The sequence below is a fragment of the Schistosoma mansoni genome, chromosome 1 (genome assembly GCF_000237925.1).
Source record: "Schistosoma mansoni strain Puerto Rico chromosome 1, complete genome".
NCBI classification, from domain to species: Eukaryota; Metazoa; Platyhelminthes; class Trematoda; order Strigeidida; family Schistosomatidae; genus Schistosoma; species Schistosoma mansoni.
Window position 1 is genome coordinate 28,845,317 of NC_031495.1, and position 25,487 is coordinate 28,870,803.

At 38.4% G+C, this 25,487-nt stretch overlaps 2 protein-coding genes across 2 annotated transcripts; one reads left to right on the forward strand and one right to left on the reverse strand.

The window, feature by feature from the left end:
* Nucleotides 1-3,181: 3,181 nt before the first annotated feature.
* On the forward strand, nt 3,182-15,578 carry Smp_136140 (hypothetical protein; the record flags this gene model as incomplete). Its single annotated transcript, XM_018793945.1, has 13 exons — nt 3,182-3,216; nt 3,252-3,283; nt 3,320-3,396; nt 3,430-3,496; nt 3,532-3,641; nt 3,680-3,712; nt 3,751-3,966; nt 3,995-4,161; nt 5,908-5,959; nt 5,996-6,092; nt 6,616-6,698; nt 9,216-9,498; nt 15,171-15,578. The coding sequence occupies 13 exons, from the start codon at nt 3,182-3,184 to the stop codon at nt 15,500-15,502; spliced, it is 1,584 nt and encodes a 527-aa protein (XP_018648406.1). The 3' UTR covers nt 15,503-15,578.
* Nucleotides 15,579-18,795: 3,217 nt separating this feature from the next.
* Smp_025800 (proteasome subunit beta 1 (T01 family)) lies at nt 18,796-20,269 on the reverse strand. Its single transcript, XM_018793946.1, has 5 exons — nt 20,194-20,269; nt 20,046-20,156; nt 19,932-20,013; nt 19,657-19,890; nt 18,796-19,619 (listed from the first exon to the last, which is right to left on the reverse strand). The coding sequence occupies exons 1-5, from the start codon at nt 20,220-20,222 to the stop codon at nt 19,437-19,439; spliced, it is 639 nt and encodes a 212-aa protein (XP_018648407.1). The 5' UTR covers nt 20,223-20,269; the 3' UTR covers nt 18,796-19,436.
* Between the last annotated feature and the right edge of the window lie 5,218 nt (nt 20,270-25,487).

Here is a 25,487-nt window from a genome sequence, read left to right on the forward strand (position 1 = left end):
AAATCATTTCATAGTATTCTGTAAATCGAAATCAGATCACCCCCTAATCTGCGGTAGAACAGAGCAAAGAGATCTAGCTTCTCGAGCCGCTCTTTGTGTGGTGAACCCCGGAGTTCTGGAATTGCACGGGTAGCTGCCTTCTGTACTGTTTCCAAGATATCTGAGCCACCTTTTAAACAGAGGATTGCAGCTTAAATGCAGTTTTCAAGTTTGGATCTCACTAAGATTGTGTGGTGAACATGCTAGTATTTGAATTGGTAAACATCTGTCTCAAAGCCCGTAGGGTTCTAAACCCCTTAGCTGCGACCCAGTGGCAGTGAGGTGTGGTCTTAATATCATAGCTCACTGTCATACCAAGGTCCTTGTGAGGTCAGACTTGGGGCACAGATTCTCCCTCTATGCTGTACCTACTAACCCTCATGTCCTTAATCTGTATGTAGACACACTGTCGTATTGATAGGCTTCAGTCACTCTTTAGACTAGCTAATCACAATGTTTAAGTTTGCCTGAAGTGCGCATGCATCTGCGTCTCCTGTTGTCTCACCAGATTTTCACATCGGCGTATATTGGCATTGGGGGCTCAACTATACTTTGGAGTTCTTACATGCAGTCTAAAAAGTAAAGGATCCAATACGGAGTCTTGTGGTACTGAACTAGTTTCCATGAGGGGCATTTGGGATTGATTCTTACTTTCTGTCTACGACCTATCAAGAATTCTTCGATCCATTTCAGGAAATATCTGGCATGTTAGGGGTTGCTCAGTTTCACGAGTAGTCTGTTTTTTGACTCCTTATCACATGCTCTGTTGAAGTCTATGAAGAAAGCATCCATGGTAGACGATATATCTGGTAAGTCGTATAAAGGTAGACCGAGGTCCCTATTAGGTCAAAAATTACTGACTCATCACCATATCAATTACTTTGCTGAAGTCTATGCGGACAACATCCATTGTCTGGAGTCTATTCATTGTCCCATTGCTATAAGAAAGTTTGTTGTGCAAGATAAACCGTTTCTGAAACCATGTTATATGTCTAACAAGTTGTTGGCTTTCGCGAATGTCATTATAGTCTTCTTGACTATTCTTTCCAGTATCTTAACTGCGACAATGGTGACGCTGACAGGTCTGTATTTCGATGGGAGTTGTTTTGGTCTTGTTTTATGTAGTAAGGTGACGATTGCATCCTTGCAGTCAGTAGGTAACATCTTGGCCAAGTTATATATTGAATATCACAGTTAGTGGGGCTGCAGTATGTTGTGCAATTTGTATCAGGATTTTTGGGTGTAGTTCATCCTTTCCTGTCATTTTTTTTCGTGTTTAAAGTACTGAGAGCATTAAACACATCGTATCGATCAAAGTTCACGGTGGGCAGACGGTTTGTTGACTTTGTATTCGGGTCTAATTCTTCACGTAGAAGAGCCTCCTAAGTGAATACTTACCTGGAATAGTTTGCCATAGCCTCTGCTTCCCTAATCATCCTCCATCATTTCAGACCCACTTCCTTCCGTAATTAGCTTGGGAATCCAATGCTGTGCCCTTGTTCTGTAATTTTTGTATGTGAATAGTCTCTTAGGCTACTTGGTCGCAGATTGGGCCAACTTCGTTTCGTGTTTCCTTTGAGCTAATCGTTGTTTTTATGCCGAACCGTAGCGTTCCATAGTACTTGCTGTGCCAAGGCTTATGGCAACGTTCCAACATTCCTTCTTTTGTCTTAGTAAGCGTTGAATATCCCGGCCTATCCAGAGATAGCATTGCTTCTTCTTTGGGACTGTTCAGGGTATATATGGTTGTTGCCTGATTGTATAACTGCCTGGAATGAGTCTATGCATGCTTTGCACAGCCAACGTCATAGTGGCTTTCAGCACCTTTTATATGCAGCCGATATGAGTCCGGTGCACACATTGTGATACCACTTATTACACTTGTCACATCACATTCCATTATCCATCGGGAAATAGAATGCAGGTCTGCCACGACGTTGTTTTACTTGCTCCATAAAATTGTTTTGTGGTCTCAAGAAAAACAACAGCGAAAACTGATCTCTAGAGAAACTGTCTTTTAAGGCTTGATAGGCGATAGACACTAAACGCAAAATAGGTTTGCATATTACTGTACCTAACAACAATGAAAAAAATACGACTTCAGTACATGCAAAAGGACCTTAACACCTTTGGATACAAACAATACTAAAAGATATACTCAACGAGGAAAAGTAAAAAAAGCTGCCCGTTTTTATATTTGTACTCAAAAAAACTCTTGAAAAAAGCGATACTCTTAGAGATTACTTTGACTGAAATAAATTAAATTAAAACAAAAACAGTAGTCTTTATGCGTAATTAAACGATCAGTACTGTAAAATATAATCAGAGGAAAAATACCACTGTCCTTTCTGAATAGCACGTGGAAAGAATTATAAATAAGCAGTTTTTATAACTGTGAATACATATGAAGCTTGCCTAACGTATTTTAACATGTCATAAATTGTAATATTCAAAAATATTATCTATACATCTCTATTCACGCATTACGCTTGTGTAATTGCACGGTTAAATGAATAAATGCTACTGTTATGCCGGTCACGTTGTAGTTACAAAGTATTAGGTAAGTTGTTGTACACTTGAGTAATTTTATTTTGAGCGGTCATAAAATAATAATGCAAAGCCGCTTTCAAACATCATGTCAGAAGACAAGAGTTCCAAAACATGTGCGAAATGATATACACTTAAATTTGTGACTGTATTGGATGAATAGTTATAGATGTCACAAGTTTGTCCCTACATATCTTCATTTTCATACGCAACCTCCAGTTTTGGAGTCACTTTATTCCCATTTTTGAGTCTCTTTCTTTTCAGTCAGTCAGCTACAACGTAGGACCAGGCACATATATGCGTCGGTCCAAGTTGTCATACCTTATCAGTATAACAAGATCAACACCGAATTCATAGAAGTAGTTAATTTAATAGTGGTAACATATAGAAAAAAGATTGTATGTAAGGAAGATATGAAGCAGTTCTAATCTCATATCTTAAGGGAAGACAAAAAGTGTATACACCTACGCCATTGTGATAGATTCTAAGCCATGTCATATATATATATATATATATATATATATATATATAATCATTGGTATGAAACTTTTCTTTGCAGTATTCACTTGATATCTCAACCTACTAGTGAGTCATCATGACAATAGAAGATCCAGACCTTGAGGCTGGGAAGTAAGTTGCTACTGTGCTTTATACCGAGCTTTTAGAAATATTGATGTTGACGAACTACTAGCGTCATGTACGATTTATTCTTTGATAAATTAACTGACTATAGTTACAATTGACTTACCTGATGAACACACTGATCCTGAGAAATCTCTACGCAAAGAGTTATTATCACTTAAGCAAATGGTAAGGCATACGTAGTTTTACCTGCCTATTTAGAGAAGAACCCTAACCGATATTGACCATGAAGTTAAGAAGTGTGAACGTAAAGAAGAAAAGTCGAGAGGTTTGCTTTATTTTTCTAGTTATAAGGAAATGAAGCTATGAAACCAAGGGAAAAAGCTAAAGAAGAAGCCATGAAGCTTCTTAAGTCAGGAGCAATATCAATTGAGAATAAAAATGAGCGTCATACATTTAAACGTAAACCTAAGGTTAGTGATTCTATAATATGGATTGTTGTTACATACAGGAAAGTGAAGAAGATGAAGTACCCGGACCTAACGTAAGTATAATAAATTGGTACGTAATCTGCGATACTAGGTGAACCCGAAGGTGAAACAGTCACTCTACCGCAATTTTCTACCTGGTCCAATACTTAACGCGTTGGGACCTGAGGAGAAAAGAATAGACGTATCATCTAACTATAAAGCGGCCACTTGTGAAGGAAACTGTACGGATGCCTCCGAGACCTTACAAACTAAGAGAAAACAACAGTTAAACCTTCTACTAGATGACAAAAATTTGGATACGGATCAAGTAGTCATTTTACTTTTCTTACTTAAAGATATCGGATGTTTCAGATTCCTGCAATTTCGATCAGTTACATCCTCCGAACCGACCGACACACTCTACCTTATATGTTGGGTATCATAATATCACTGAACCTTTTATTCATGATGTTTTCAAGCCTTATGGTACCGTTGTAAGGATTAGGATTGGTAATCCCTCCAAGTACGTCTCTGATGTTCTAAGAAACCTTGGTAATTATTCAAAAGTTCCAATTAGGTTTATGAGGCATGAATTATGTTTTCCTGCTATAATTTGTCAATAAAAATAAGCTCATCACCACATATCTTTGTAACCTTAGTATGTTTGATGCAGTCGTCTGGGTAAACCAAACACAAACATAATACATCTGGTTTAAAAGAGTGAAGACGAGCTTATGGGGTGGTGTACTCAAAGTTTGGCCAGTTATGTTTTATTATATCATTAAGCTGATGAATTACACTAACCGAAGTGTCCGAACTACTACATTTAAAAATGGGATTATTTCCCTTTTTGGTACTTCGGTCCAACTGCTTCAAACTAAGCTTCTCTCATTCTGTCTCAGTTATCACAGTATGCTGAGGTAAGCAGTAGTTGAAAAAATCGAATTTCAAGTATGATCCCTCTTATCAGTTAACTTCTTTCGTCCTAGACAGACAGACATCAATGCAGGACTTGTGGCAGGTATGTGTTGGCCCAAGTTTCCATACCGTATTAGGACGACGATATGAAGATGAACCGCGACAGAGGATGACATAGTATTGCAGCAATGATAATAAGGAAAACTAAGCACTGGGAATATGATTCAAAATAGCAGAGTAGAGAGGTAAGCATGAATGGATACTGAAATTCAAGATCAAGAGGATGATAGAGGGTCGATAAATCTGGTTCATTGATGACGATTCTGAACCATGTCACCCAAAGTCTTAAACCACTGGTCATGGTTATCACTCCTATCCTCAACCAAGCATTCTGCATCTGCCAATGTGCCTCAAATCTAAGATCAATGACTGATGCCACATTTTAGTTTGGCCTCCTTTAGCTTTCTTTCAATCTATTTATGCATTATCAAGCATCGCTCATCAAGTTAAGCAGTGAATAGTCGTACTCAATATACGTCTTCCACCCCCCAAGTAACTTATTGATTGATCAATATGGCGTTTGACTTAATCAATGAGAGGGAATCTTCACTCAAGTAAATTTCTAATCGAAGAGCTTAAAGTAAAGGTTCGGAAGTTTTCAGAGTGGGTTGTCGCCTATATTTCTGTATAGTTTTGTGAATGAACAATGTTATATTCTGTGAGTGATGTCAAGTTTATGTTGTTTTTTGACTTTTTTTCACGTTACTGGAGTTCCCCTTTGTCTACTCTCACATGTCTGATTAAGTGTTATTTATTGACGGTAACGTTGTTGGATTCTAATAAATACTTCGACAGTTGGATTTACAAAATTTACATTATTTCAAAGTTAGTAGTAGTCATTCTTAAATTTATTAATTGTTAAAGCTGTCACACTGATTGTCTGATTTATTTCGTTCGTACAAAATTAAAGATGATCTTATGAACACTATCAGCAATGAACTCTGAGCATTGTTTTAATTTAATATCTTGCTAGGCCTTCGGCTATTGCATTGGAATTAAGGCAGTACAGGTACTATTTATTCCATTATTAAAGATATATACATCATATCTTGTTCTGCTTTCGTTCACATCTATACTGGCGAACACTGCTGTCTTTTTATCTGGATTTTCTGAACAAAACTTGCACAATACAAAATTTTTTCAGGTGTTATTAAAACACACTATATATAATACACTACATATAGGAACTTTACATAATATACTTACGTCATTTGTTTCGGCATGTATATTCAAGTATATTACACTTTGGTTATAGTTTTTTATTCTGCTATAAAGTTGACTTTTATTTTAGCCATGCCTACGTTACAATGGCTACGAATCAAATGGCCCAAAGTGCATTGAAGGTAAGGGAAGTAACTACCTATTTCCTTGAATTTTAGCTGGATCACCAAATGGTAAGCAATCGTCTTTTGCGTGTTTCGTATGCTCGAAGACCTTTCCACGTGAAACCTTTTTCACCTACAAAATATAGTCCATGTAAGTCGCGTTCCTTCTTGGCCTATGATTTTCATCCGCATTCATTAACCTATTAGTTTCTCCTCATAACTGATCATCTTCTATAAATGAAAAATATGTTCATTTAAACTTATAAATTACTATAGTTCAGAAAATATCCACTTTATATTATGTGGCCCGTAGTTATGTATTTGGGCTTTTTGTTTTTAATTATTGGATTCATGTTATATTAAACTGAATAGAATAATTGTCTAAAGTATCTGTTAATCAATTAAAGCACTATCTTTACTAACAAGTATTTACAATCAGTATTCCGGTTTTCTTAAGACGTATAGACAGGATGGTAAGGGATTTATGTACTCAGTTTTGAGTAACACAGTTTTGGAGGGTGGTTAGTGATGCTACCCAAATCATCAAACGATTGTAGGTGAATCGAGGTACTATGTGTTACTAACAAAAAGTGATCTTATTTACTGTTTGTCACACCAAACTTTAATTAATTTATAGAAGTGCTAAAGTTAATTTTCTGTTTCTCATAATGTAGATCGATCATTTCGAAAAACAGATTCCTGTAACTCAAATGAAGAGCCTTCGAACAAAATATCATGCGAACTTAATCGAGATCTAGTTACTTATGAGGACTTGTATTCTGACAAATGAACTGTACAATTATACTTAATAAACTGTTTAGCAGAAATTGATTTGTTAGTTCATTTTTGTCCATATATGAATGTATTTTTCCTATTCTTTTGAAAAGTCTCCATAGTGATATTGTCATTCATAACACATGAAAAGGTCCTTTTATAGATGTATATCCCTTTTATGGATCTGCAAAAAAATGGAACAAGATTGTTATATACTAAAATGCTTATCATAAAATCAGTAGTTATTGGACTTAGAAAATCGTTCGGTAGTTAGAAATCGATAGAACGATTTACAGTTGAACTGAGGGGTGTTTGTCAGTGTAGACTACCTGGATAGGCTCTGTGTGGTTCTCTGAGTCAATGGCTAGGTACTTCAAGTGACATGACTCAGAATCGTTTGCAATGGTACAGGCTCATTCACGCTTTCTCTTACGTTGAACCCTAGGTTTGTAGACTGTCTTATACCTTTTCCTCGTTCTCTATACTTAACTTTCCTGTCACTAACGATACTGTTATTACAACTATTACGGGATTTGTCTTGATAGTTTTATCTCGCTGTGCTAATGTTGTATGGCAATTTGGACTGATGAACACATGTGATAGGTTCTACGTTGCACACGAATGGCTGATATGAAGGCTAGTTACATTGATCATCTACCTAAATAGTGATTGAATCGAGTTGAATAAGTGAGTGTAGGTTAGTACACTTGCTCTTAAAGCTAGTCATGCTACCTGGTTGGATAGACCGGGGTAAGTGATGTGGAGTGTACGGCTGCAACTTGAATGTGTTGTAGCCGACAAGCTGCATTTCAGAGCAGGGTGAGGGTACAAACATATAGTGTGATGGGCTAAAGGAATATATCATACCGCAAGGCAAAATATGAGTTGATTAGTTTCAGGCTAAAGGCTATAATAAAAAGGATAAATCTATCAACTAAGCTGAAGTATGTACTAAACGAATCGCTTGTTAAGACGGTCAAATGCATACAAATTTCCGTCCAATGGAACCTCCAGTTGCGTCTATCAGTCTACATGTACATAGTAAGCCGCAGACATTGCGAGAACAGAAAGCAGGGTTGTTGTCCTCATCTGTGAGCACAGTCCACAGAAACTCAAAGGATACCATTTCCAGTCGTGCGATTGCTAGCTATGTGCTTGACAATGGATATGATGTTGGTGTGTAAAGGTCTTTCGAAATAATTGATAAACTTCGAACTTACTATGTTTTGCCGAAGCAGTTTCCATGAAAAGATTTAAGTCAAATTTATATATCCAGCAAGGCCCAGTTATCAATTTGGCTTTACCATAGTGGTCCCGGTTACAAATTTCTTGCTTGACTCTCTTTTCATGATATTGATTATAATTCCTTACTCCTTGTCTGATCTAGTCGATTCATTCTACTGTTACGCACTACATAAAATAGGGCTGACCTTTCATGCCATTTCTAGAATTTCTGCTTTCATGCTCTCTTAAGTCTTTTTTCTAGAATATACACATAGCCTCCAAATGCTCTGGTACGGCCGAGAGTGGGGAGAGTCCGCTCTCCCTCTCCAAATGCTCTCATATGGCCACGCGTATATAGCCTCTGCCAGGGAAGTCCTACTCACTGCCTTCTAGTGACAGGGGTGTTGTTAACGGAATTGAAAGGACGAGAAGTGAATGTCCGACGCTTTAACCGGGTTGGTAGACACGGAAAGTCCACGTAGGGGAGTTGGAAAACCCTGATTCCGAACCAATGGTGCACATGGGCTCCAGTATCGTGAGGAAACGAATGGCGCATGAATCAATCGTTGGTCACCGGCTACCATGGGACTGCATCTCCTTACGATGCCACTGCCTTGTGGATCAGATCTTTAGGTCAAAGGCTTCGGGCGTGGCCTCTTAAGAAAACCACTTGCTTCGTTTTGAGCAACCGGGCAGTGTCACAGCTCTCACACAAATCAAATGAGATTTGTGTAGCGCATATATATCTGGTGCCCCTTTGTACCAATATTTATGTGTTTAAATAAATAAACACATTTAATAACTGTCTGAACTAACCTCCGCAGTTGTCGTTTTCCATTATTCTGTTGTATCAAGCCTAAATTTTTTCTTACATATAATGCGTTTCTTGTATTGCTTTGTAAGTAGTAAACGGCCAGAGAGAATCTTCAAAATATGTAATATAAATCCATATTAGTTGGCTACCTTTTTTCCTCTTACATTAGTCAAACAAACAGTATTTGACTGTTCATTAATGGAGTAGAATTGCATTTCACAGTAGAAAGCGTTATTAAATAACAGTAATTATAAACACAACGTTCGTGGTTGTTGTTTAGATCTTATAATTAAAAAAAGACACAAATTCACGATCCTCTATATGTCCTCTAATATCTGCTTCAGGGAAATAATCCATATTATTCTCCATCGTATTTAAACAGTGGCGAATAATGTCAGTATAAATGGGCTATCATCTACAACTTATGTTATAGTTAAAATTTTCATTTTCCTTTCGTTCTAGTACATGTTTAAATTCAATGGTGAATTCTTCACGGAATGTAAAAGAATTCCTATATATGAAGCAGTAAATCGACTAAAACATATCCGTTGTTTCGGCGCATGGTGTGCAATGAACACTATTGTTTGGAGTTTTATTACGTGTAATCCACAATGGATACAAACAACTAGTAGCAACTTCCAGCTCTTCAAAGGAACCACTTTTAAATCTTGCGAAAAAATGATAGAAAGTTTTAAAGTGAATTGGGATACCAAACGAATTTATTCTTCGATAACAACTGTACTTGGTAGGTGTAAACTTCTCAGTACATAATCATACTTATTTTGTTACTGGTTGCTAAAGGTATATTGGATTTTAAAAATTTATAAAATTGACCCAAATATTGGATACAAATCTTACTATTAAGTAATTCAATAGTTTTATATAGTATACAATCAAGTTAAGTCAATATTAGCCGGTCGTTATGGTCGCATGATTTGTAGCACATATGTACTGAACCAGCGGCAAGTTACATTTACTGTTGCTTTTGAAGTTCGTATGGAAACATCAATAAATACAATGACTAAGATATTCGGAGTCTCATGAATATCACTAAAAACTGACTTGTTAAAGCAATCGCTTCCTTGATATTTTGGTGTCATTTGCAGGTTAAGCGCAGTACAATATTTTAGTTGCCTTACTAGATGGAGTGCTTAGAGGAATCATCGTGTCTAAAAACTTGTTTGTTTAATATGTTTACCTCACAAGATCCAATAGGATCGATTTCTAAGGTATATCTGTAGCTTGTAGGATGTAATATCTTGTATGTGGACATCAATTTTGCTTTTATGGTACTTATTATCCTTCAGTATAAGTAAGTTGCTTGTAGCTTTATGACTGTTTTTATTATAAGGCTCATATATACACCACTCCAATCTCATTACTATTATGAGTGACTGGATAGGATATAAAGGTTAGGAGTGTCTCTTTCACTTCATAAAGAAATTTCTGACAATTGTCAGTGGATTAAATCTGCACTCGATGATTTAGTTTGAGAGAAAGTAAGTCAGTAGGTTCTTAGAATATCTATTTCAGTCACTCAATACATTACAAGCGCTGCATGGGATAACTGGCTGGCGAGATGCTTGTTTTAACAGTGAGTTGAATACCTTTCTTATTTGTTGTTGAATGATTTGAGTCAGTCAGTCAGTCACAACGTAGAACTTCGTACGTACGTACATCAGTTCGAGTTGCCATACCACATTAGCACAGAAATACAATTGTTGATTCAAATCCCATAGTGGTAGAAGTAGTAAGAGTATAAGCATACAGTGAAATAAATTTGGAAAGAGAAAAAAGATAGAGACATAAGGAATTCAGAAGATTAGAATTCGGGAGAACACAAACAGTGGATGCACCTTCGCCATTGCAAACGATTTTGAGCCATGTCATTCAAGGTCTCTAACCATCGGTTGCTATCATCTCGCGAATCCCAACCAGGTAGTCTACATCTACCAACATGGCCCAGTCCACTTGTCACTGACTTCATGGATTTGTGCCACGTTTTGGTCTGGCCGCCCTTAGCTTTCTTCCAACCTACTCCTACACCATAAAACATCGCCCATCGGGGCAGTAGATGGTTGGGCATACGTAACGCGTGTCCCGGCCATTTCAACTGATGAAGTTTCACTACTTCATTGATCGATTTGCCATCCTTACCTAGTACTCGTTTCCTAACAACTGCACTACCTACTCGGTGGTCCGAGGATATAAGAACAATGCTTCGAAGACATTTATGATCGAATATTAGTAACCTGAAAATATTCTTCACTCTTATCGGCCATGTTTCACTGCCATAAAGTAGGACGGAACGAACTGCTGCACAGTAAACCCGTCCTTTAGTTGCTAGACGGATATCTCGCCTATGCCATAAATGACGCAAGTTGGTGAAAGCTAGCCGAGCCTTTTGTATCCGTGCTGAGATTTCGTCACACACCAGACCACAAGGGCTGATGAGACTCCCAAGATAAGTGAAGCAGTCAACACGCTCAACTACTTCACTCCCTATCATTAGTTCAGGTGTCGATGCAACCCAATCCTGAAGTAACATTTTGCAACTTGATGGGGAGAATTGCATCCCGAACATGCCCGCATTGTTGCTTATAATGGTCAGAAGACTGCGTCTTGTCAGCGTCTTCACCAAATAAAACTATGTCGTCGGCGTATTCCAAGTCAACAAGTGAGCCTCCCGGTAAAAGTTCAACTCCTGGAGATTGAGATGATGAAAGTGTTATCTCCAAAAGCATGTCAACGACAAAGTTAAACAAGAATGGGGAGAGTGGACAGCCCTGACGAACACCACTTGAGGTAATCAATTCTGATAACAGTTCACCGTAGGCTCTAACTCGACCAGTTGTGTTCGAGTAGGGAGCCTTTATGAGGTTAATGTACTTCTTTGGTACTCCTTTCACTGACAAACACTGCCATAGAACCTCACGATCAACGGAGTCAAATGCCGCCTTAAGGTCAAGAAATACTACTATTGTGGGACGTCTGAATGTATGTCTATGTTCTAGGACCTAACGTAGAGTGAATATCTGGTCTATGCAACCACGTCCAGGTCGAAAACCAACCTGGTTTTCTCTAATCTGCTCTTCACGAGCTTTGGTTAGGCGCCTAAGTATTATTGAAGCTAATATTTTAGACACTATATTAGTCAAACTGATTCCTCTGTGATTGTCACAGGAGGACTTATGTCCTTTCTTATAGACTGGCACAATCAGTGATTGAAACCAGTCAGATGGAATTACGTCTAGATCCCAGATTCTACCTAAGACCTCAGTCAATCTCACCGCTAGTACTGGACCACCATCCTTAAAGATCTCAGGGGTAAATCTGTCAGGGCCTGCGGCTCTCCCTCGCTTTAGATTTCCTATAGCTTTTTCAACCTCGTAGAGAGTTGGAGGACTTACCTCAATTTGCCATTCAGGACGACTGGGGATCGTGGGTAACTGATGTGTGGCTGAAGGCCAGTTGAACTGATCCCTAAAGTGTTCTGCCCATCAATCCAATCTCCTGGATTGAGAATGAATGATATGCCCATCTTTATCTGAGGTGGTTTCACTAATACTTGGGTTCCTAATACCGGTTTCTTTAACAAGTCTGAATAGCTGCCTACTGTTACCTATTGCCGCTGCCTTTTCCATCTCTCTTGCTTTCGCTACCCACCACTGTTCACGATCATTACGTAGGCTTCTTATAAGCCTGCGCTTAAGTTGACTCCGCTCTTCGTTATGTTCAGAACGAGGTGGGATGAGTTTTCGAGCATCTATCAGTGCGGTAGATGCTGCCGAGATCCAGCGTTTCTCCCTAACCTTATGGTTTACCTTACTAGCGGATATCACTGCTGTTTTCACAGCCTTTCGGATGTCGTTCCACTCTGCCTCGGAGTGGGCACAACTTACATGTCTGCCTAACTGTTTTTCCAGTTGTTCCTGAAATATATTCTTAGCTTGCCTGTCATTAAGTAGAACCCTAAGAGGTTTCCTTGCAGTGTCTTTCCTACGTCCAGTAAGACGCAGACAGATACGTGCTCGCACTAGAGCATGATCTGAGTCTAAGCATGTGCTCCAGAATAAGCGACAGTCTTCTATCGAGCCCCTCCATCGGTGGCTGATAGCGATGTGATCTATTTGGATCCAACGTTGGGACGAATTCGGGGGTCGCCATGTCAAAAGATGTTTTTCCTTATGCTTAAAGTTAGTATTTGCAAGAAATAGGCGGTTATCTGAGCACAGCTGCAACAGACGGTCGCCATTATCTGTTCTTTTAGTAACGACACCATAAGATCCACCTAGGTGTCTTTCCCTTTCACTTAGTTTACCTACTTGAGCATTACAGTCACCAGCCACTATTTCTACATCAGAACGCCTAGCTTTTCGGAGAAGGTCAGAAAGTTTCCTGTAAAACTCATCTTTTATATCGTCTGAACTGCAGTCAGTGGGAGAGTAGGCAGAGACGACGAAGAGGCAACGACGAGTTTCCCTATCTTTCCGAGTCCTTACTGATCCGTTTAGTCGGACAGCGCATAGACGACTGTCTACTGGGATCCAGTCTAAGAGAGCTAGTTCTGCCGTAGGACTTAATGCTATATCTACACCAGCGAGGCCACGGAGAGCAGCATCAGGGCTTCCAGGTACACGAAGCGTGAGTCGAGATGGTTCTTTATTTTGACATGGTTAGGTCAAATGAATGATGCTACTCGGATCCTGTATGTGCGTTTCGGAGACGCAGCATACATCGATGGTGCGAGATTCTAAAGTCCTAGCTAAGGGGGCCTGTTGTCCTATTTGGCACAGTGTTTGAACGTTAAAAGCTCCTACATGTAGTTTAGAGCGTGGTTTCAGGAGACCAGGAATAACGTTCAGCGTACTTGAATCGTTCACCCTAGTGTTGCGAGGTGATAAAAGAACGCTAGAAGGGTTAGTTGTGGAGATAAGAGAGTTATTAGGAGGTGTAGGACGGATTTGATTGCGACCAACTTGGTCTCGTGTGCAGTTACGGGTATGAGGGCTAATATCACATCCCGGCTGCCCACACCATGGAAGGGTATTATTTGAGGGCCCTGAAAAAGAAGTTGGATTAATGTTGGTCATAACGACCTGGGAGCGTGACCGCAGTGCCCAAGGGACAACTGCTTGAGGCCGGTCACGCACTGCCTTTTTGTGGGGGATTTTTGACGTGTTAGTTCCGTTCTTCGAAGGACCTTACCATCGGAGACGGAAATCCGTGGGATAAGGCGAGGTGCGCATTTTTAGGGTCAACTTTTTCTAACCCCACCCCTCATTGAGGGCAGCATCGCTGTTGTGCTGGTTGTATGAAGGAAACACCTTACTGCCGTCACACCTCTGTACAGTCGGCAGTACGACTTCGCCTTCGGACCTTGGGTTTGCTGCTTTTAGTCTTACCGCTCTTAAAACGACCTGTCTGGCATGGTAGGACCTTGAGGAGCGATTGTTCCAGCCAGCATAGCTCGATTGGTTCATCACGATAGACAAGCCCGACCACCACGTCGAGGTAGCAGCAACGGTCGTGCATTTTTCAATTGTAAGAGTGCGTACTTGATAATTGCGTTGTGATGTCGTGAAGTTTATTGTAATCGTTTTAATCTACAGTAACGATGCCTAGAAAATATGTTTTTTCTAATATTCACTCAGTTTATTAATTAAAGATTTCGAAAACAAACGACTGATCTACTCGAAAACTATAATTCCTATATGATAAGAACCTTTTTCGTTGATATTTTATACCCTCAAGTTTCGGAAAGATCTGCATAAAATAACTTTTTAGTCAAATATACCATAACCTTCAACTTGTAATTTAGTTGATCTACTCTTCTACAAACTTGAATATATCATAAAATCTGTTAGTTGTTGGAGGTCTTATGAAAGATTCTTTAACTGAAGTGTTTGGTTTCTGAGGCCAAGACAAAACAGAAAATTTCATCACACCCTGGAAAGTATGCACCGTATCATAACTTAGCATAAATTCCAAATAACAGTCATCTAACTTCAAAATGGTAGTTCGGCACCGATGGCTTTCCAATAGAGCTGGATACAGTAAAGTAATTCCTAGTGTTTCTAACAACCTTTTATACACAATGTAAGCTATCTATAAACCAGCCAAGATTCTAATAGTCCCATAAAAATTGAGTTCAGGTATAAGCACGAAACTTGCTCTCCTAATTTTTATTTAAAAAGATCAATTTCTATGCCCTTACACTAAAATGAAAGCATTTTTGGAAATTTAAGAATGACTACTTTTGCCATTGTCAGTAACAGTAGCCGAACTTTAGTCAGTCATTGTATGGGTAGGCGATTAAAAGTTGTTTAGGTCACTGAAACACATGTCACCTCAAAGACTATGCACGTCAATTCCTTTTAGATAAATCACTGTTTGTATATATAAAAACATTTCTAGCTTTCTCTACGTTTCTTGGAGGAATTCTTATACCACGTCGTATGATTCGCAATATAATTCTAATAACCGCTGAGAATAACAATACTTCGACACTACAAAAGTTTATTGAGATTGATACCTATGGAGCTTTTGGTATTAAAAGTAGCGGTAGAACATTCAAGAGACCTTTGAAATGTATATCATTTGATTGTAAATCATCACACTCTGATGCATCCAAAATAAATATTCGTGTTAAACATGTACCTTTCAGTTTCATACTTGATTTACGAACGACAAAACACATTGATGAAGATGAATTGTTCTGCCTAATGTACAAAGCTAATCAGAAGTGAAGTACTTAATTCTGTAATAGATGTAACATGTATTATCTTGTAAATTTAATGTTACTGGATAAATGTTATGAATGCTTGTAGATAAGGTTTATGTAGAATCATTCCTATTTATAATTTATGTTAATGGCTTACAATGAAATAAAATAGATTCCATAGTTGTTTATTTTTCTACGTCTATTTAACACTTGTAATCGAACTGATAAGGTCGACTAAGACCTTAAAGGCCCTTGTTACTGGTAAGTTTGTATGAGAAACTTGTATTTAAGATCCTAGTAAAGTACTGCAAAAACGTCATCCACTTGTTGACTCAAATATACATTCCAGGTGAGTTTATACTACGGTCCTGTACACTGATATTACATTCCATGCAAAACACGTATTAACTAAATACCTTTTAACTGTTATTTATTTGCTACTATACTAGAACGTTATTTTAATGCACGAGTAAACCGATATACTTGATCGTTATGATTTACACCAAGGAGCGGTTACCACAGATGAGTTCTACCAATTTAGCGGTTCCAAAGGGACGTGTGCGACAGATATTATTATGCTAGTTGAGGATAGTATCGTGTGAATTCCTAAAGTTTTAAGCCTGGACGAAAGCTACTAACTGCTGTCTGGCTTTCAACAACTGTTTTGTAATTTACATCACGGATTGACCTTAGTTTGACAACCATTGGAGACAAAGGGGAAACTGGACAATTGTCTCATAATCTACGTATGATAAGACAACGCAACTGACTTCAAGCGGCTTTTTTTCTAATTGCGTAGCGCTTTTGAGTCATAACAATTTTGTGTGTGTAAGGAAGTTACTTTATTTGGTGTTTTCTTAAAGCTGTAGATAGAGAATACCTTTAATCCAATTTTTGTAACGCATATATCATTCTTGTATTTTTTTATTCTAATTTTGCTTACATAACAGTAACCCCAAACAGTTTTAGTTTCACTACAATTTTACGTCTTCAGGTAACCGGTCTACAATAATCCATTTAGATAAAGTCGGTGTTTATTGTATTTTGTTTCCACTCTTATTAACCCACCGCGAAGTTGGCAAAAACGCAAAGCTGTCCAGGATTACTAAGTTAATAATTACTACCTGGATGACTATTAGTAATGCATACTATAATCAACTCGTTAAGTAAATTATTCAAAATAATTCATATTATTTAAATTGTTTATGTAACAACACTGAAGCAACACAGCTTCCATGACGGTTACTTATGATTAAATCTTCAGGAGCAAAGCTTAAAGTAATGAAATATCAGTACATTCAGCATTTAGATCGCAAACTTTGATACGGTTGACGAGATATGATGTACAAATAGATTGAAAAAATATATTTCTCGGGAACAACCGTACTCCTCATTTTCTACGTCAGTACAGTATCGGTTTCCACCTCTGATATTAAGAACGATTATAAGCCATGACCTCAAAGTATTAATGACATCTGAGCTTGTTTCCCAAAACCCGTCGTATTCTTGACCACTTGGTGTAAAAAGGGTAAACCCGAATGGTAGATGGAATGAAGGAGGATCAATATCATCTGACAGTTCTATGTTTATAAAGATGTGTAATAGTTCAAGCTATTAGTATCTATGCTGTGGTTTGAACTGGGGAATTCAGGTTATGTTTTTCATCATAGTAATTTTGAAAATACATCAAATACTTTGTGTTCACTAAGAATTCAATTCATACTTAATGTAGCCGAGACAACTAAACTGTTATCAGTAAGTTATTGTTCAGGCGACAACCGGATAAACACATATTTATGGATCGTATAAAAGTGACTGCAATCCTTCTTCCAACTTCCTTTTCAGCTGATACTCAGGTTAAATTGATTCGAATCCTTCGCACGAATTGTTCGCATTCTTATTAATCAATCTAGTCAAGTTTAAAATCGCGAAATAACTAAGATTATGTATGATGTTTCTGGCTGTATGCGAAGAAAATCCTTTCGGCTATGTAGTTGCAAGCACATTTATCTATCTGGCGTAAAAATAAGTAGGATTTGAAGCCCCATAAGTACTTTTAGCGGAAACCACCAAGCTTTTCTACGACTGTCATGTTTTCCTTCACCAATATTATTACTTTAGCCAATACCTACACGGTTTCCTACGAAATGGAGAGCTGTTTAGCATAAAATGCTACGTGGTCGTTATCATGGTTTACATAAAAGTACTTCATCTACATTATTGTATCTTCGAAGCTAAATGAAAAATGGCCCGAATTCTCCCAGTAGTTGCATCTAAACGTGAATAACCAAACGAAACGTTCTTGACTCTCCAATATAAAGACTAGTAACATAATAAGTTGGATACTTGGTATTTCAAAAACAATACTACTAATCAGTTTGAGGTAAAATTCTCAACAAACATTACGGTCGGGAAGTATTTCAACATTATAAGACCTCGGAGGTGCCGTTTTAGTTTGTCTATTAGTTGTGATCCGAACTTGTGCAAGTATGCAAACGTGCTTTTGTAGATGCGCTTAATTTACTAAGCCATACAACATAGATAAAAATGGATGCGACGCCTGTAGACATATCCCCTATAGTTAGAAATACGTGAAGACTCATCAGAATCACCAGTCCTGAGTTGTTTCTCAGGGATTTCCACATTTATTTTACTTTCTCGTAGATACTTTTCTAGAGGTAAGGCTTTTGGTCGCCCGACTTTACAGGGGTCAATCTCTTACCAGGGGAATCACTTACTGTATCAATACACAGATAATATAATCCCGTGTATTTTGAGACCATCAAGTTAGCAACGCTGTTCTTAGGTGCAGAGTACTGAGAAGGGGTCGCAAATCAGTTGAGGTAGTGAATCTCTACCGACCGAGATGGTTAGGTGTATCCAACCACTGACTAACTTGACGGGGTATATCCACTGTAGGAGAGGGCTATGGGCGGTCAAATTGAAACGTAGCAACGGAAAATGGAGCGATTTACAGTTGAACTGAGGGGTGTTTGTCAGTGTAGACTACCTGGATAGGCTCTGTGTAGTTCTCTGAGTCAATGGCTAGGTACTTTAAGTGACATGACTCAGAATCGTTTGCAATGGTACAGGCTCATTCACGCTTTCCCTTACGTTGAACCCTAGGTTTGTAGACTGTCTTATACCTTTTCCTCGTTCTCTATACTTAACTTTCCTGTCACTAACGATACTGTTATTACAACTATTACGGGATTTGTCTTGATAGTTTTATCTCGCTGTGCTAATGTTGTATGGCAATTTGGACTGATGAACACATGTGATAGGTTCTACGTTGCACACGAATGGCTGATATGAAGGCTAGTTACATTGATCATCTACCTAAATAGTGATTGAATCGAGTTGAATAAGTGAGTGTAGGTTAGTACACTTGCTCTTAAAGCTAGTCATGCTACCTGGTTGGATAGACCGGGGTAAGTGATGTGGAGTGTACGGCTGCAACTTGAATGTGTTGTAGCCGACAAGCTGCATTTCAGAGCAGGGTGAGGGTACAAACATATAGTGTGATGGGCTAAAGTAATATAGCAAACTGCTAGGATTCACTTATAATCCTATTAAAAATACACGGAAAACGCTACTGAAATTATATGAATTCCGATCGTTGATAGTAACGATTTGTTAAGTCAGGCTCATATTTCCCAAATCTTAAAGACTTAAATGTTGTAGGATAGTTTTGGTGAAACGTACCGACTAATACTCTTGGCACTCTTTATATTTAGCAAGTGACAGGATAGGCATGAGTTCCCCAGAAGCTTGCCATAGAATACCTTTATTGAAGTTTTTATATCTGTTTAGAGAGTCACGAATAAAACTTTGACAACAGAAATGAGACTTGGATTAAACTATTTAGAGCACGATGGTTGCCCTATGAAAAAATTCAGAGAACAATTACTTTACAAACGGTACTGGAAATGTGAAATACAAAGTCCCGGAATAGTTTTTCAGTCGCGTCTCAATGGGTAAGAGACTTCACTCAACCCATCTTTAGTGATTGTGCAGATTATAACACTATCCCCACATTGTATGTCTCTTTCTGCAGCGCTGATAAATATATCATGAGTAAGTTTAACCGCTGTTTCCTTGTCCAAACGTGACACGTGGTATTTCGAGGTCTTATTGCCAACCTTTAAGAAATAAATAAATCTAAAAGAGCAAACTCACCGTGCTATCCAGAAACGGTTGCAGAATTGCCGAAGAACTACCGGAGGCCCGGTACCCTTCAGATTCATATGATCCTACAGGATCATAACTGTATAGCACACCACGGCCTTCATCCAGACCTACTAGTACATTGCTTACATAAAATGGGAAGAACCGTCTGTTATAAAGAGTCACAGACAAAAGACCGGCTAGTGCTTTCGTCGAAATGTTTTTTCCATGGTCATAACGAAACGTCTACATTTGCAAAATATTACTCATACGAAAACAGGACTGACTTTCACTTTATTTTCTAACAATTTGGTCAATGTCAAAACATCCCCGTGAAATCCGGCGCACCCTAGTATATTACCGGGACCCCTGATACATGTCAATAATAAATAGTTACTTACAATTTGAACAATCGAGGAGAGTTTCTAGAGAGAATAACAAAATCACCATCGCATAGACGAGTGTCAGAAGCTATGAGGGAGAAATCATTTCCAGCAATTCCCATAACAGTCCTAAAGTAACTCAAAGTGAGTATACTTGGGCACTTACCCTCCATTAGACGAATAAGGGTTAAACATGAGTAAGCAAACTGATGACAACGCGCAAGCTCCAAAATTGCCGCCACTAGATTTCTGAAAAGTTAGCAATACTCAAGGAATAACGCAGAAAGTGTTTAGGTCCAAATGTTTCTGGACGGAACAGAAGAATGTTTTGCCTAACAAGCTTCTGTATCTAGTATCAATGGATCGCTGAAAGTTCTAGGCAGGAACCGATGTATATTATCGAAAAAAGAGGGAAACGAAAAATGTTTGTAATTCATGGTAAGATACTGTCCTTAGTCCTCAAGAATATGTCAAGATTTTTCTTAAAGGAATCCTACGAAGTCTCTTGAACTAGCTTATCCGTCAACGACTTCCATCATATGACTACTTTTAGGGAAAAGGTTTGCCTACAGTCCGTTCTTCTTCGTCGTATCTCCTGTTTCTGGAAGTTACGCCTAAGGTTTGTGTTGATACTAAGCTTAATTAGGTATTTAAGAGGGTTGTCCAGAAGCGTTTAAGATGCTGCAAGCCACAAGAAGGTCACTTTCAAGATGTCTGTACTCTAATGAGCAAAGGTCCAGTGATTGGAGGAGCTCCTTTTAAGGCTTGAATTTTAGGCTCCGAACTGATTTCGTGGCTCGCCGTTGGATAATTTCCAGAATGTCTTCATCCTTTTGGAGTGAGGTAGGAAATACTATGTTTTCGTACTCTAAATGAAGACGAATAGAATGGTTGAAGATTTTGTGGAAAGTTCTTCCATAGAACTGGCCGACTATGCGCTACAATATTAGTAGTGGTAGGTTTACTCGGAAAGCATTTTTGTTGCAGTAAGAGCAAGACTTCAAATCTTAGAATACTGGCACCGCTGAATCTTTTTCGACTTGGGATACTTATAGAGAGAAGTTTCCTAAGTTGTAGCTGTAGTATGCAACATCAATCAAGTGTACTATTTCACACTTTGAAGTGTTAAAAGTAAGTCCGTTGTCATATGCTCAACACTGAAGTCGAGTCAGATCCTTCTGAAGTGCTAGTTCACCCCCTTGATTGTGTATATCTCTCCAAAGTTTCATATCGTCAGCAAAAAGTAATAAATTTGACGATAACTTCTTTGGAAAGTGGTTGTAGCTGTAAATAATTCCCCAAAATCAATAGCTCATTAAGTGTTCCACATTGGATGCTGACCACGTTGTTTAAGTGGACTTGTTTAACTGAAGGATTTCGGTCATGCATCCGTAACAGATCACGTTTCGACTCAGCGTGGGACATTGCTCCTACGTTTCACTAGATAGCTAAGAACAAACGCCTCTCGATATATTGGTAACGTATCAAATATATCTTTCCTACCACTTCTCGTCTGATTTTCATTGGTCGGGAAAGCTTCGAATATAGAAGATGCTACTGGCAGCAGGTTGTAAAATCAGTATACTAGTCGTATCTTCACCCCTATCAAAAGGTTTATAACTGTAATTTGTTGCATCTTGCTCATAAACAGACACTTAGGTTTGCAGTGATGATTCTTTTTGGTATGTCATCGGTAACTTTGTGCATTGTTGTATCTTTGATAAGATCTTTTGCTGGGACCCACCACAAACTCTTGTGGTTGAATCAATACTTAAAACTATTCATTTTGATTTCGAGAACTCGGGGATTGCCCAATCATGTAATAAGTTGTAGAGGGGAGAAAAAATAAGGTCGGACCACCAAAATTATGAATAACATCGTGATAAGTCAGTGATTTTTGATCTAGTTGGCGTGAGTAAGTTAAGGGACCTCGGTCCACCTTTATACGACTTACCAGATATATCGTCTACCATGGATGCTTTCTTCATAGACTTCAACAGAGCATGTGATAAGGAGTCAAAAAACAGACTACTCGTGAAACTGAGCAACCCCTAACATGCCAGATATTTCCTGAAATGGATCGAAGAATTCTTGATAGGTCGTAGACAGAAAGTAAGAATCAATCCCAAATGCCCCTCATGGAAACTAGTTCAGTACCACAAGACTCCGTATTGGATCCTTTACTTTTTAGACTGCATGTAAGAACTCCAAAGTATAGTTGAGCCCCCAATGCCAATATACGCCGATGTGAAAATCTGGTGAGACAACAGGAGACGCAGATGCATGCGCACTTCAGGCAAACTTAAACATTGTGATTAGCTAGTCTAAAGAGCGACTGATGCCTATCAATACGACAAAGTGTGTCTACATACAGATTAAGGACATGAGGGTTAGTAGGTAAAGCATAGACGAAGAATCTGTGCCCCAGCATTGAGTCTTAGGGAAGGCAAGTAGAAAAGCCAATAAAGAGCAAAACACTTGTGACATACAGGATTTTACACAGCCATTAATTTGTAGTGAAATACTCTTATGACGAGGACGCGATTGATATAATGGAAACAATTATTATTGTAACCAATGTTATCAGTGATTGTTTTACTCTACTAGTTTGTTTGAGTGCACAACACGCACACACTCTTTCGTTGTTTTTGACCCTGCACGAACTCGCATACCCTCGTTGGTTGAGCATGTAAACTTTGGCACGATCTTGATATTCTTTCGATACCACGATGTACAGATATATCTTGTTGCAACGATCAAGAGCCTTCTGGCTTTCCGCTTACGGAGCGATCCAACCCAATATCTGGCACGCAATCTTTCTGTAGTACTGATCATACCTAATCGCGACACGACGCCTACTACAAGTTCTTGGAACCTGTAACTCAAAGCGATGGTTTATGTCTCTTCATTTGACTCATCCAATAGAAGACTAGATTCCCATACAAGCATACTTGAAAAAGAACAACATAGGCCGTAGTCTTTCTGTTCTTACTACACAAATCTGAATCTGTATTTTACTACGTTGATTTTGGCGTGTTTCTGGAGTATCTAATTCAGATCTTTGATAGGGTTCTGCACTCTGATCTCGTATACCAATTGATATCTGTGGATTCACCATATATACCTGGAACTTAAAAATATACGTTTCTGGCCAATAAAATTTTACTGAGCATTAGATGCACCAAACATTCAGCAGTTTCTGTGTCGCACGACAGACCACTGGCCACTGAGATGTTTACCGAATGTTGTTAAGTTCTGGGGTGATTAACTGCGATAAATCACATAGATGTATAAACTGAGTCATGAAGCAGAGGCTTTGCTTCGTAGTCATTGGTCTTTATATATGATACCTTTATTTATTGAGATTTAACCTGTTTTGTACAGCTATATACGTCTTCATGGCCCAAATACGAAGGGAAAGGCGACTTGATACGGGCATCAAATAAATTAAAGCCATAATGTCGGATAAAACTTGAAATAAATTATTTGTTAAGGGTCGTTTATCATATACTTTTTTGTTACTCTGTGATAATGGAACGAAAGTTCGTCCCCCAAAGGAAACATATAGAATATGAGAATAGCACAGACCTTTGTGTGTTTAACAGGCTTTTAACTATCTTTGGCTCTGGTACTGTTACACATAAACTTATAACACTTAATACACAAGTAGATTCCATAATTCTAGAAATTCCAGTAAATCTGTGCTGTTGATCATTAAGGGGACTTCTGCTCTGCTAATTATCACGTGACTTGATAACCAATTAGAAGACCGACTTATATGACATTTATACTGTGCCAAACCAATGACTTATTAACCGGCACGAGCAGCTTATAACTAACTTTGAGTTCATATTGGTTCTTCTTTCCTCGCCCCTCCAGCTGAGTCTAGAACACAACCCCAGATTTCACTATATAAATCGTGTATTCTAGATATACACAACGTATATACAAGCAAGTCATACCGCACCATAAAGTAGGAAATATCGATTGTACAAAACCAAGTCATAAGTGGCTGTGAGAGACTGTAACTAATAGATTGAGTATAACTTGAGGATAGTAGATCGTACAGCAGTAATCAATAAAATGAAAATATGAATATATACGGAATAGCTACGTAATAATTATCCAATAAGAATACATGTAATAAAAGTACATGATTCATTCATTTATTTTTCGTTAGTATTTAACGATGGTCATGTAAAAGATGCAAAATTGTGTAAAATAGGTTTTAAAAAGACTGTGCAAATGCAGAAGAAACAGAATATACCAAGACAAGTGCGTATAGGAGTTAATTTCTAAAACAGTCCTGTCAGTTAAGGAACACTGTTATCCTCAGTAAAGAATCATGTATTAATTTGACGTGCACCGAAATCGCGCAATCGGCAGAGTTGGTTGCAGAAAACTAGTTGGGCCTGTGCCCCATGAGGCGTGGCAGGTTTGGGTCAGTAAATAAGCAAGTATTCTGGTAATAAAGTAAGTAGACAAAGGGGATGTCCTTAGGGTGTTTGATGAATGCATAATTCCTAAATCGGCTCTATGATAGAATACGTTTCTAGTCAGCCTTGGCATTTCAGGAGCTAGTCATCTCTCTTTTGAGAGTGTATTTGGTCTTTTAGTCGTCATGTGATGTTGAATACTTCCCAGTTCATATGGCAATCAGTTTAAGTTTGGAAAGGAAAAGAGACGATGTGGTTTGTCTTTGTTATGAAAGTCGTGGTTGATACGACTTTTCTTTGAAAGCGTCTTCGGATGCAGCCTTGGTCATTTGTTGAAGTAAGGAATCACTTTCGCAGATGATTTGACGGGAAAGCCGATAGTCAGCTGACAAGTAATTAGTTCTGAACTTGTGAAATTTTTTAGTATCTTTGTAAGTTCTCTACTTCGGGGGGGGGCGAAAAAATGATATAATATCACATGCAAATTCATTACCAGGCAATTTCAAAACTGTGATCAAGTCACTTCCAGTTCTTTCATATTGTCAGGGAGATAGGTCTAGTTTGACCAGTCTTTCGTCATGCATGAAATTCGCGTTTCTGTAAATCAGATATTTTAACCTTTCGCAGTCTCTCTTTAGCTAGTGTTCGAGCTTATGACGAACGAGCATTGGGTACTTATCTAACTGACCATAAAACTATCCAAATTGCTACGTTCCTCAACCAAACTGTCTTCAGCTCCACATTCTGTCGAAGCCTCAACAACTGTAGATTTACTGTTCTTAAGTTTTTATTGCCAGCATCTAATCTTGGTTTTAGATCTGTTGCATCTTCTTGTTTCTTTTATGCGGTCCACAAGCGGCAAGTCTTTAGGAACAAAAACTCCTGACCCCTTTATTGTGTGTCCATTCTGTAGTGTTAACTTCCCTTTATTAACGGATTTCGGCACGGCTTTTAGTATTGTGGTTTGACTTTCTTTCAACTTCGTTTGACTACTGGGATTATAAATCTTCATCAAGGTGACCCC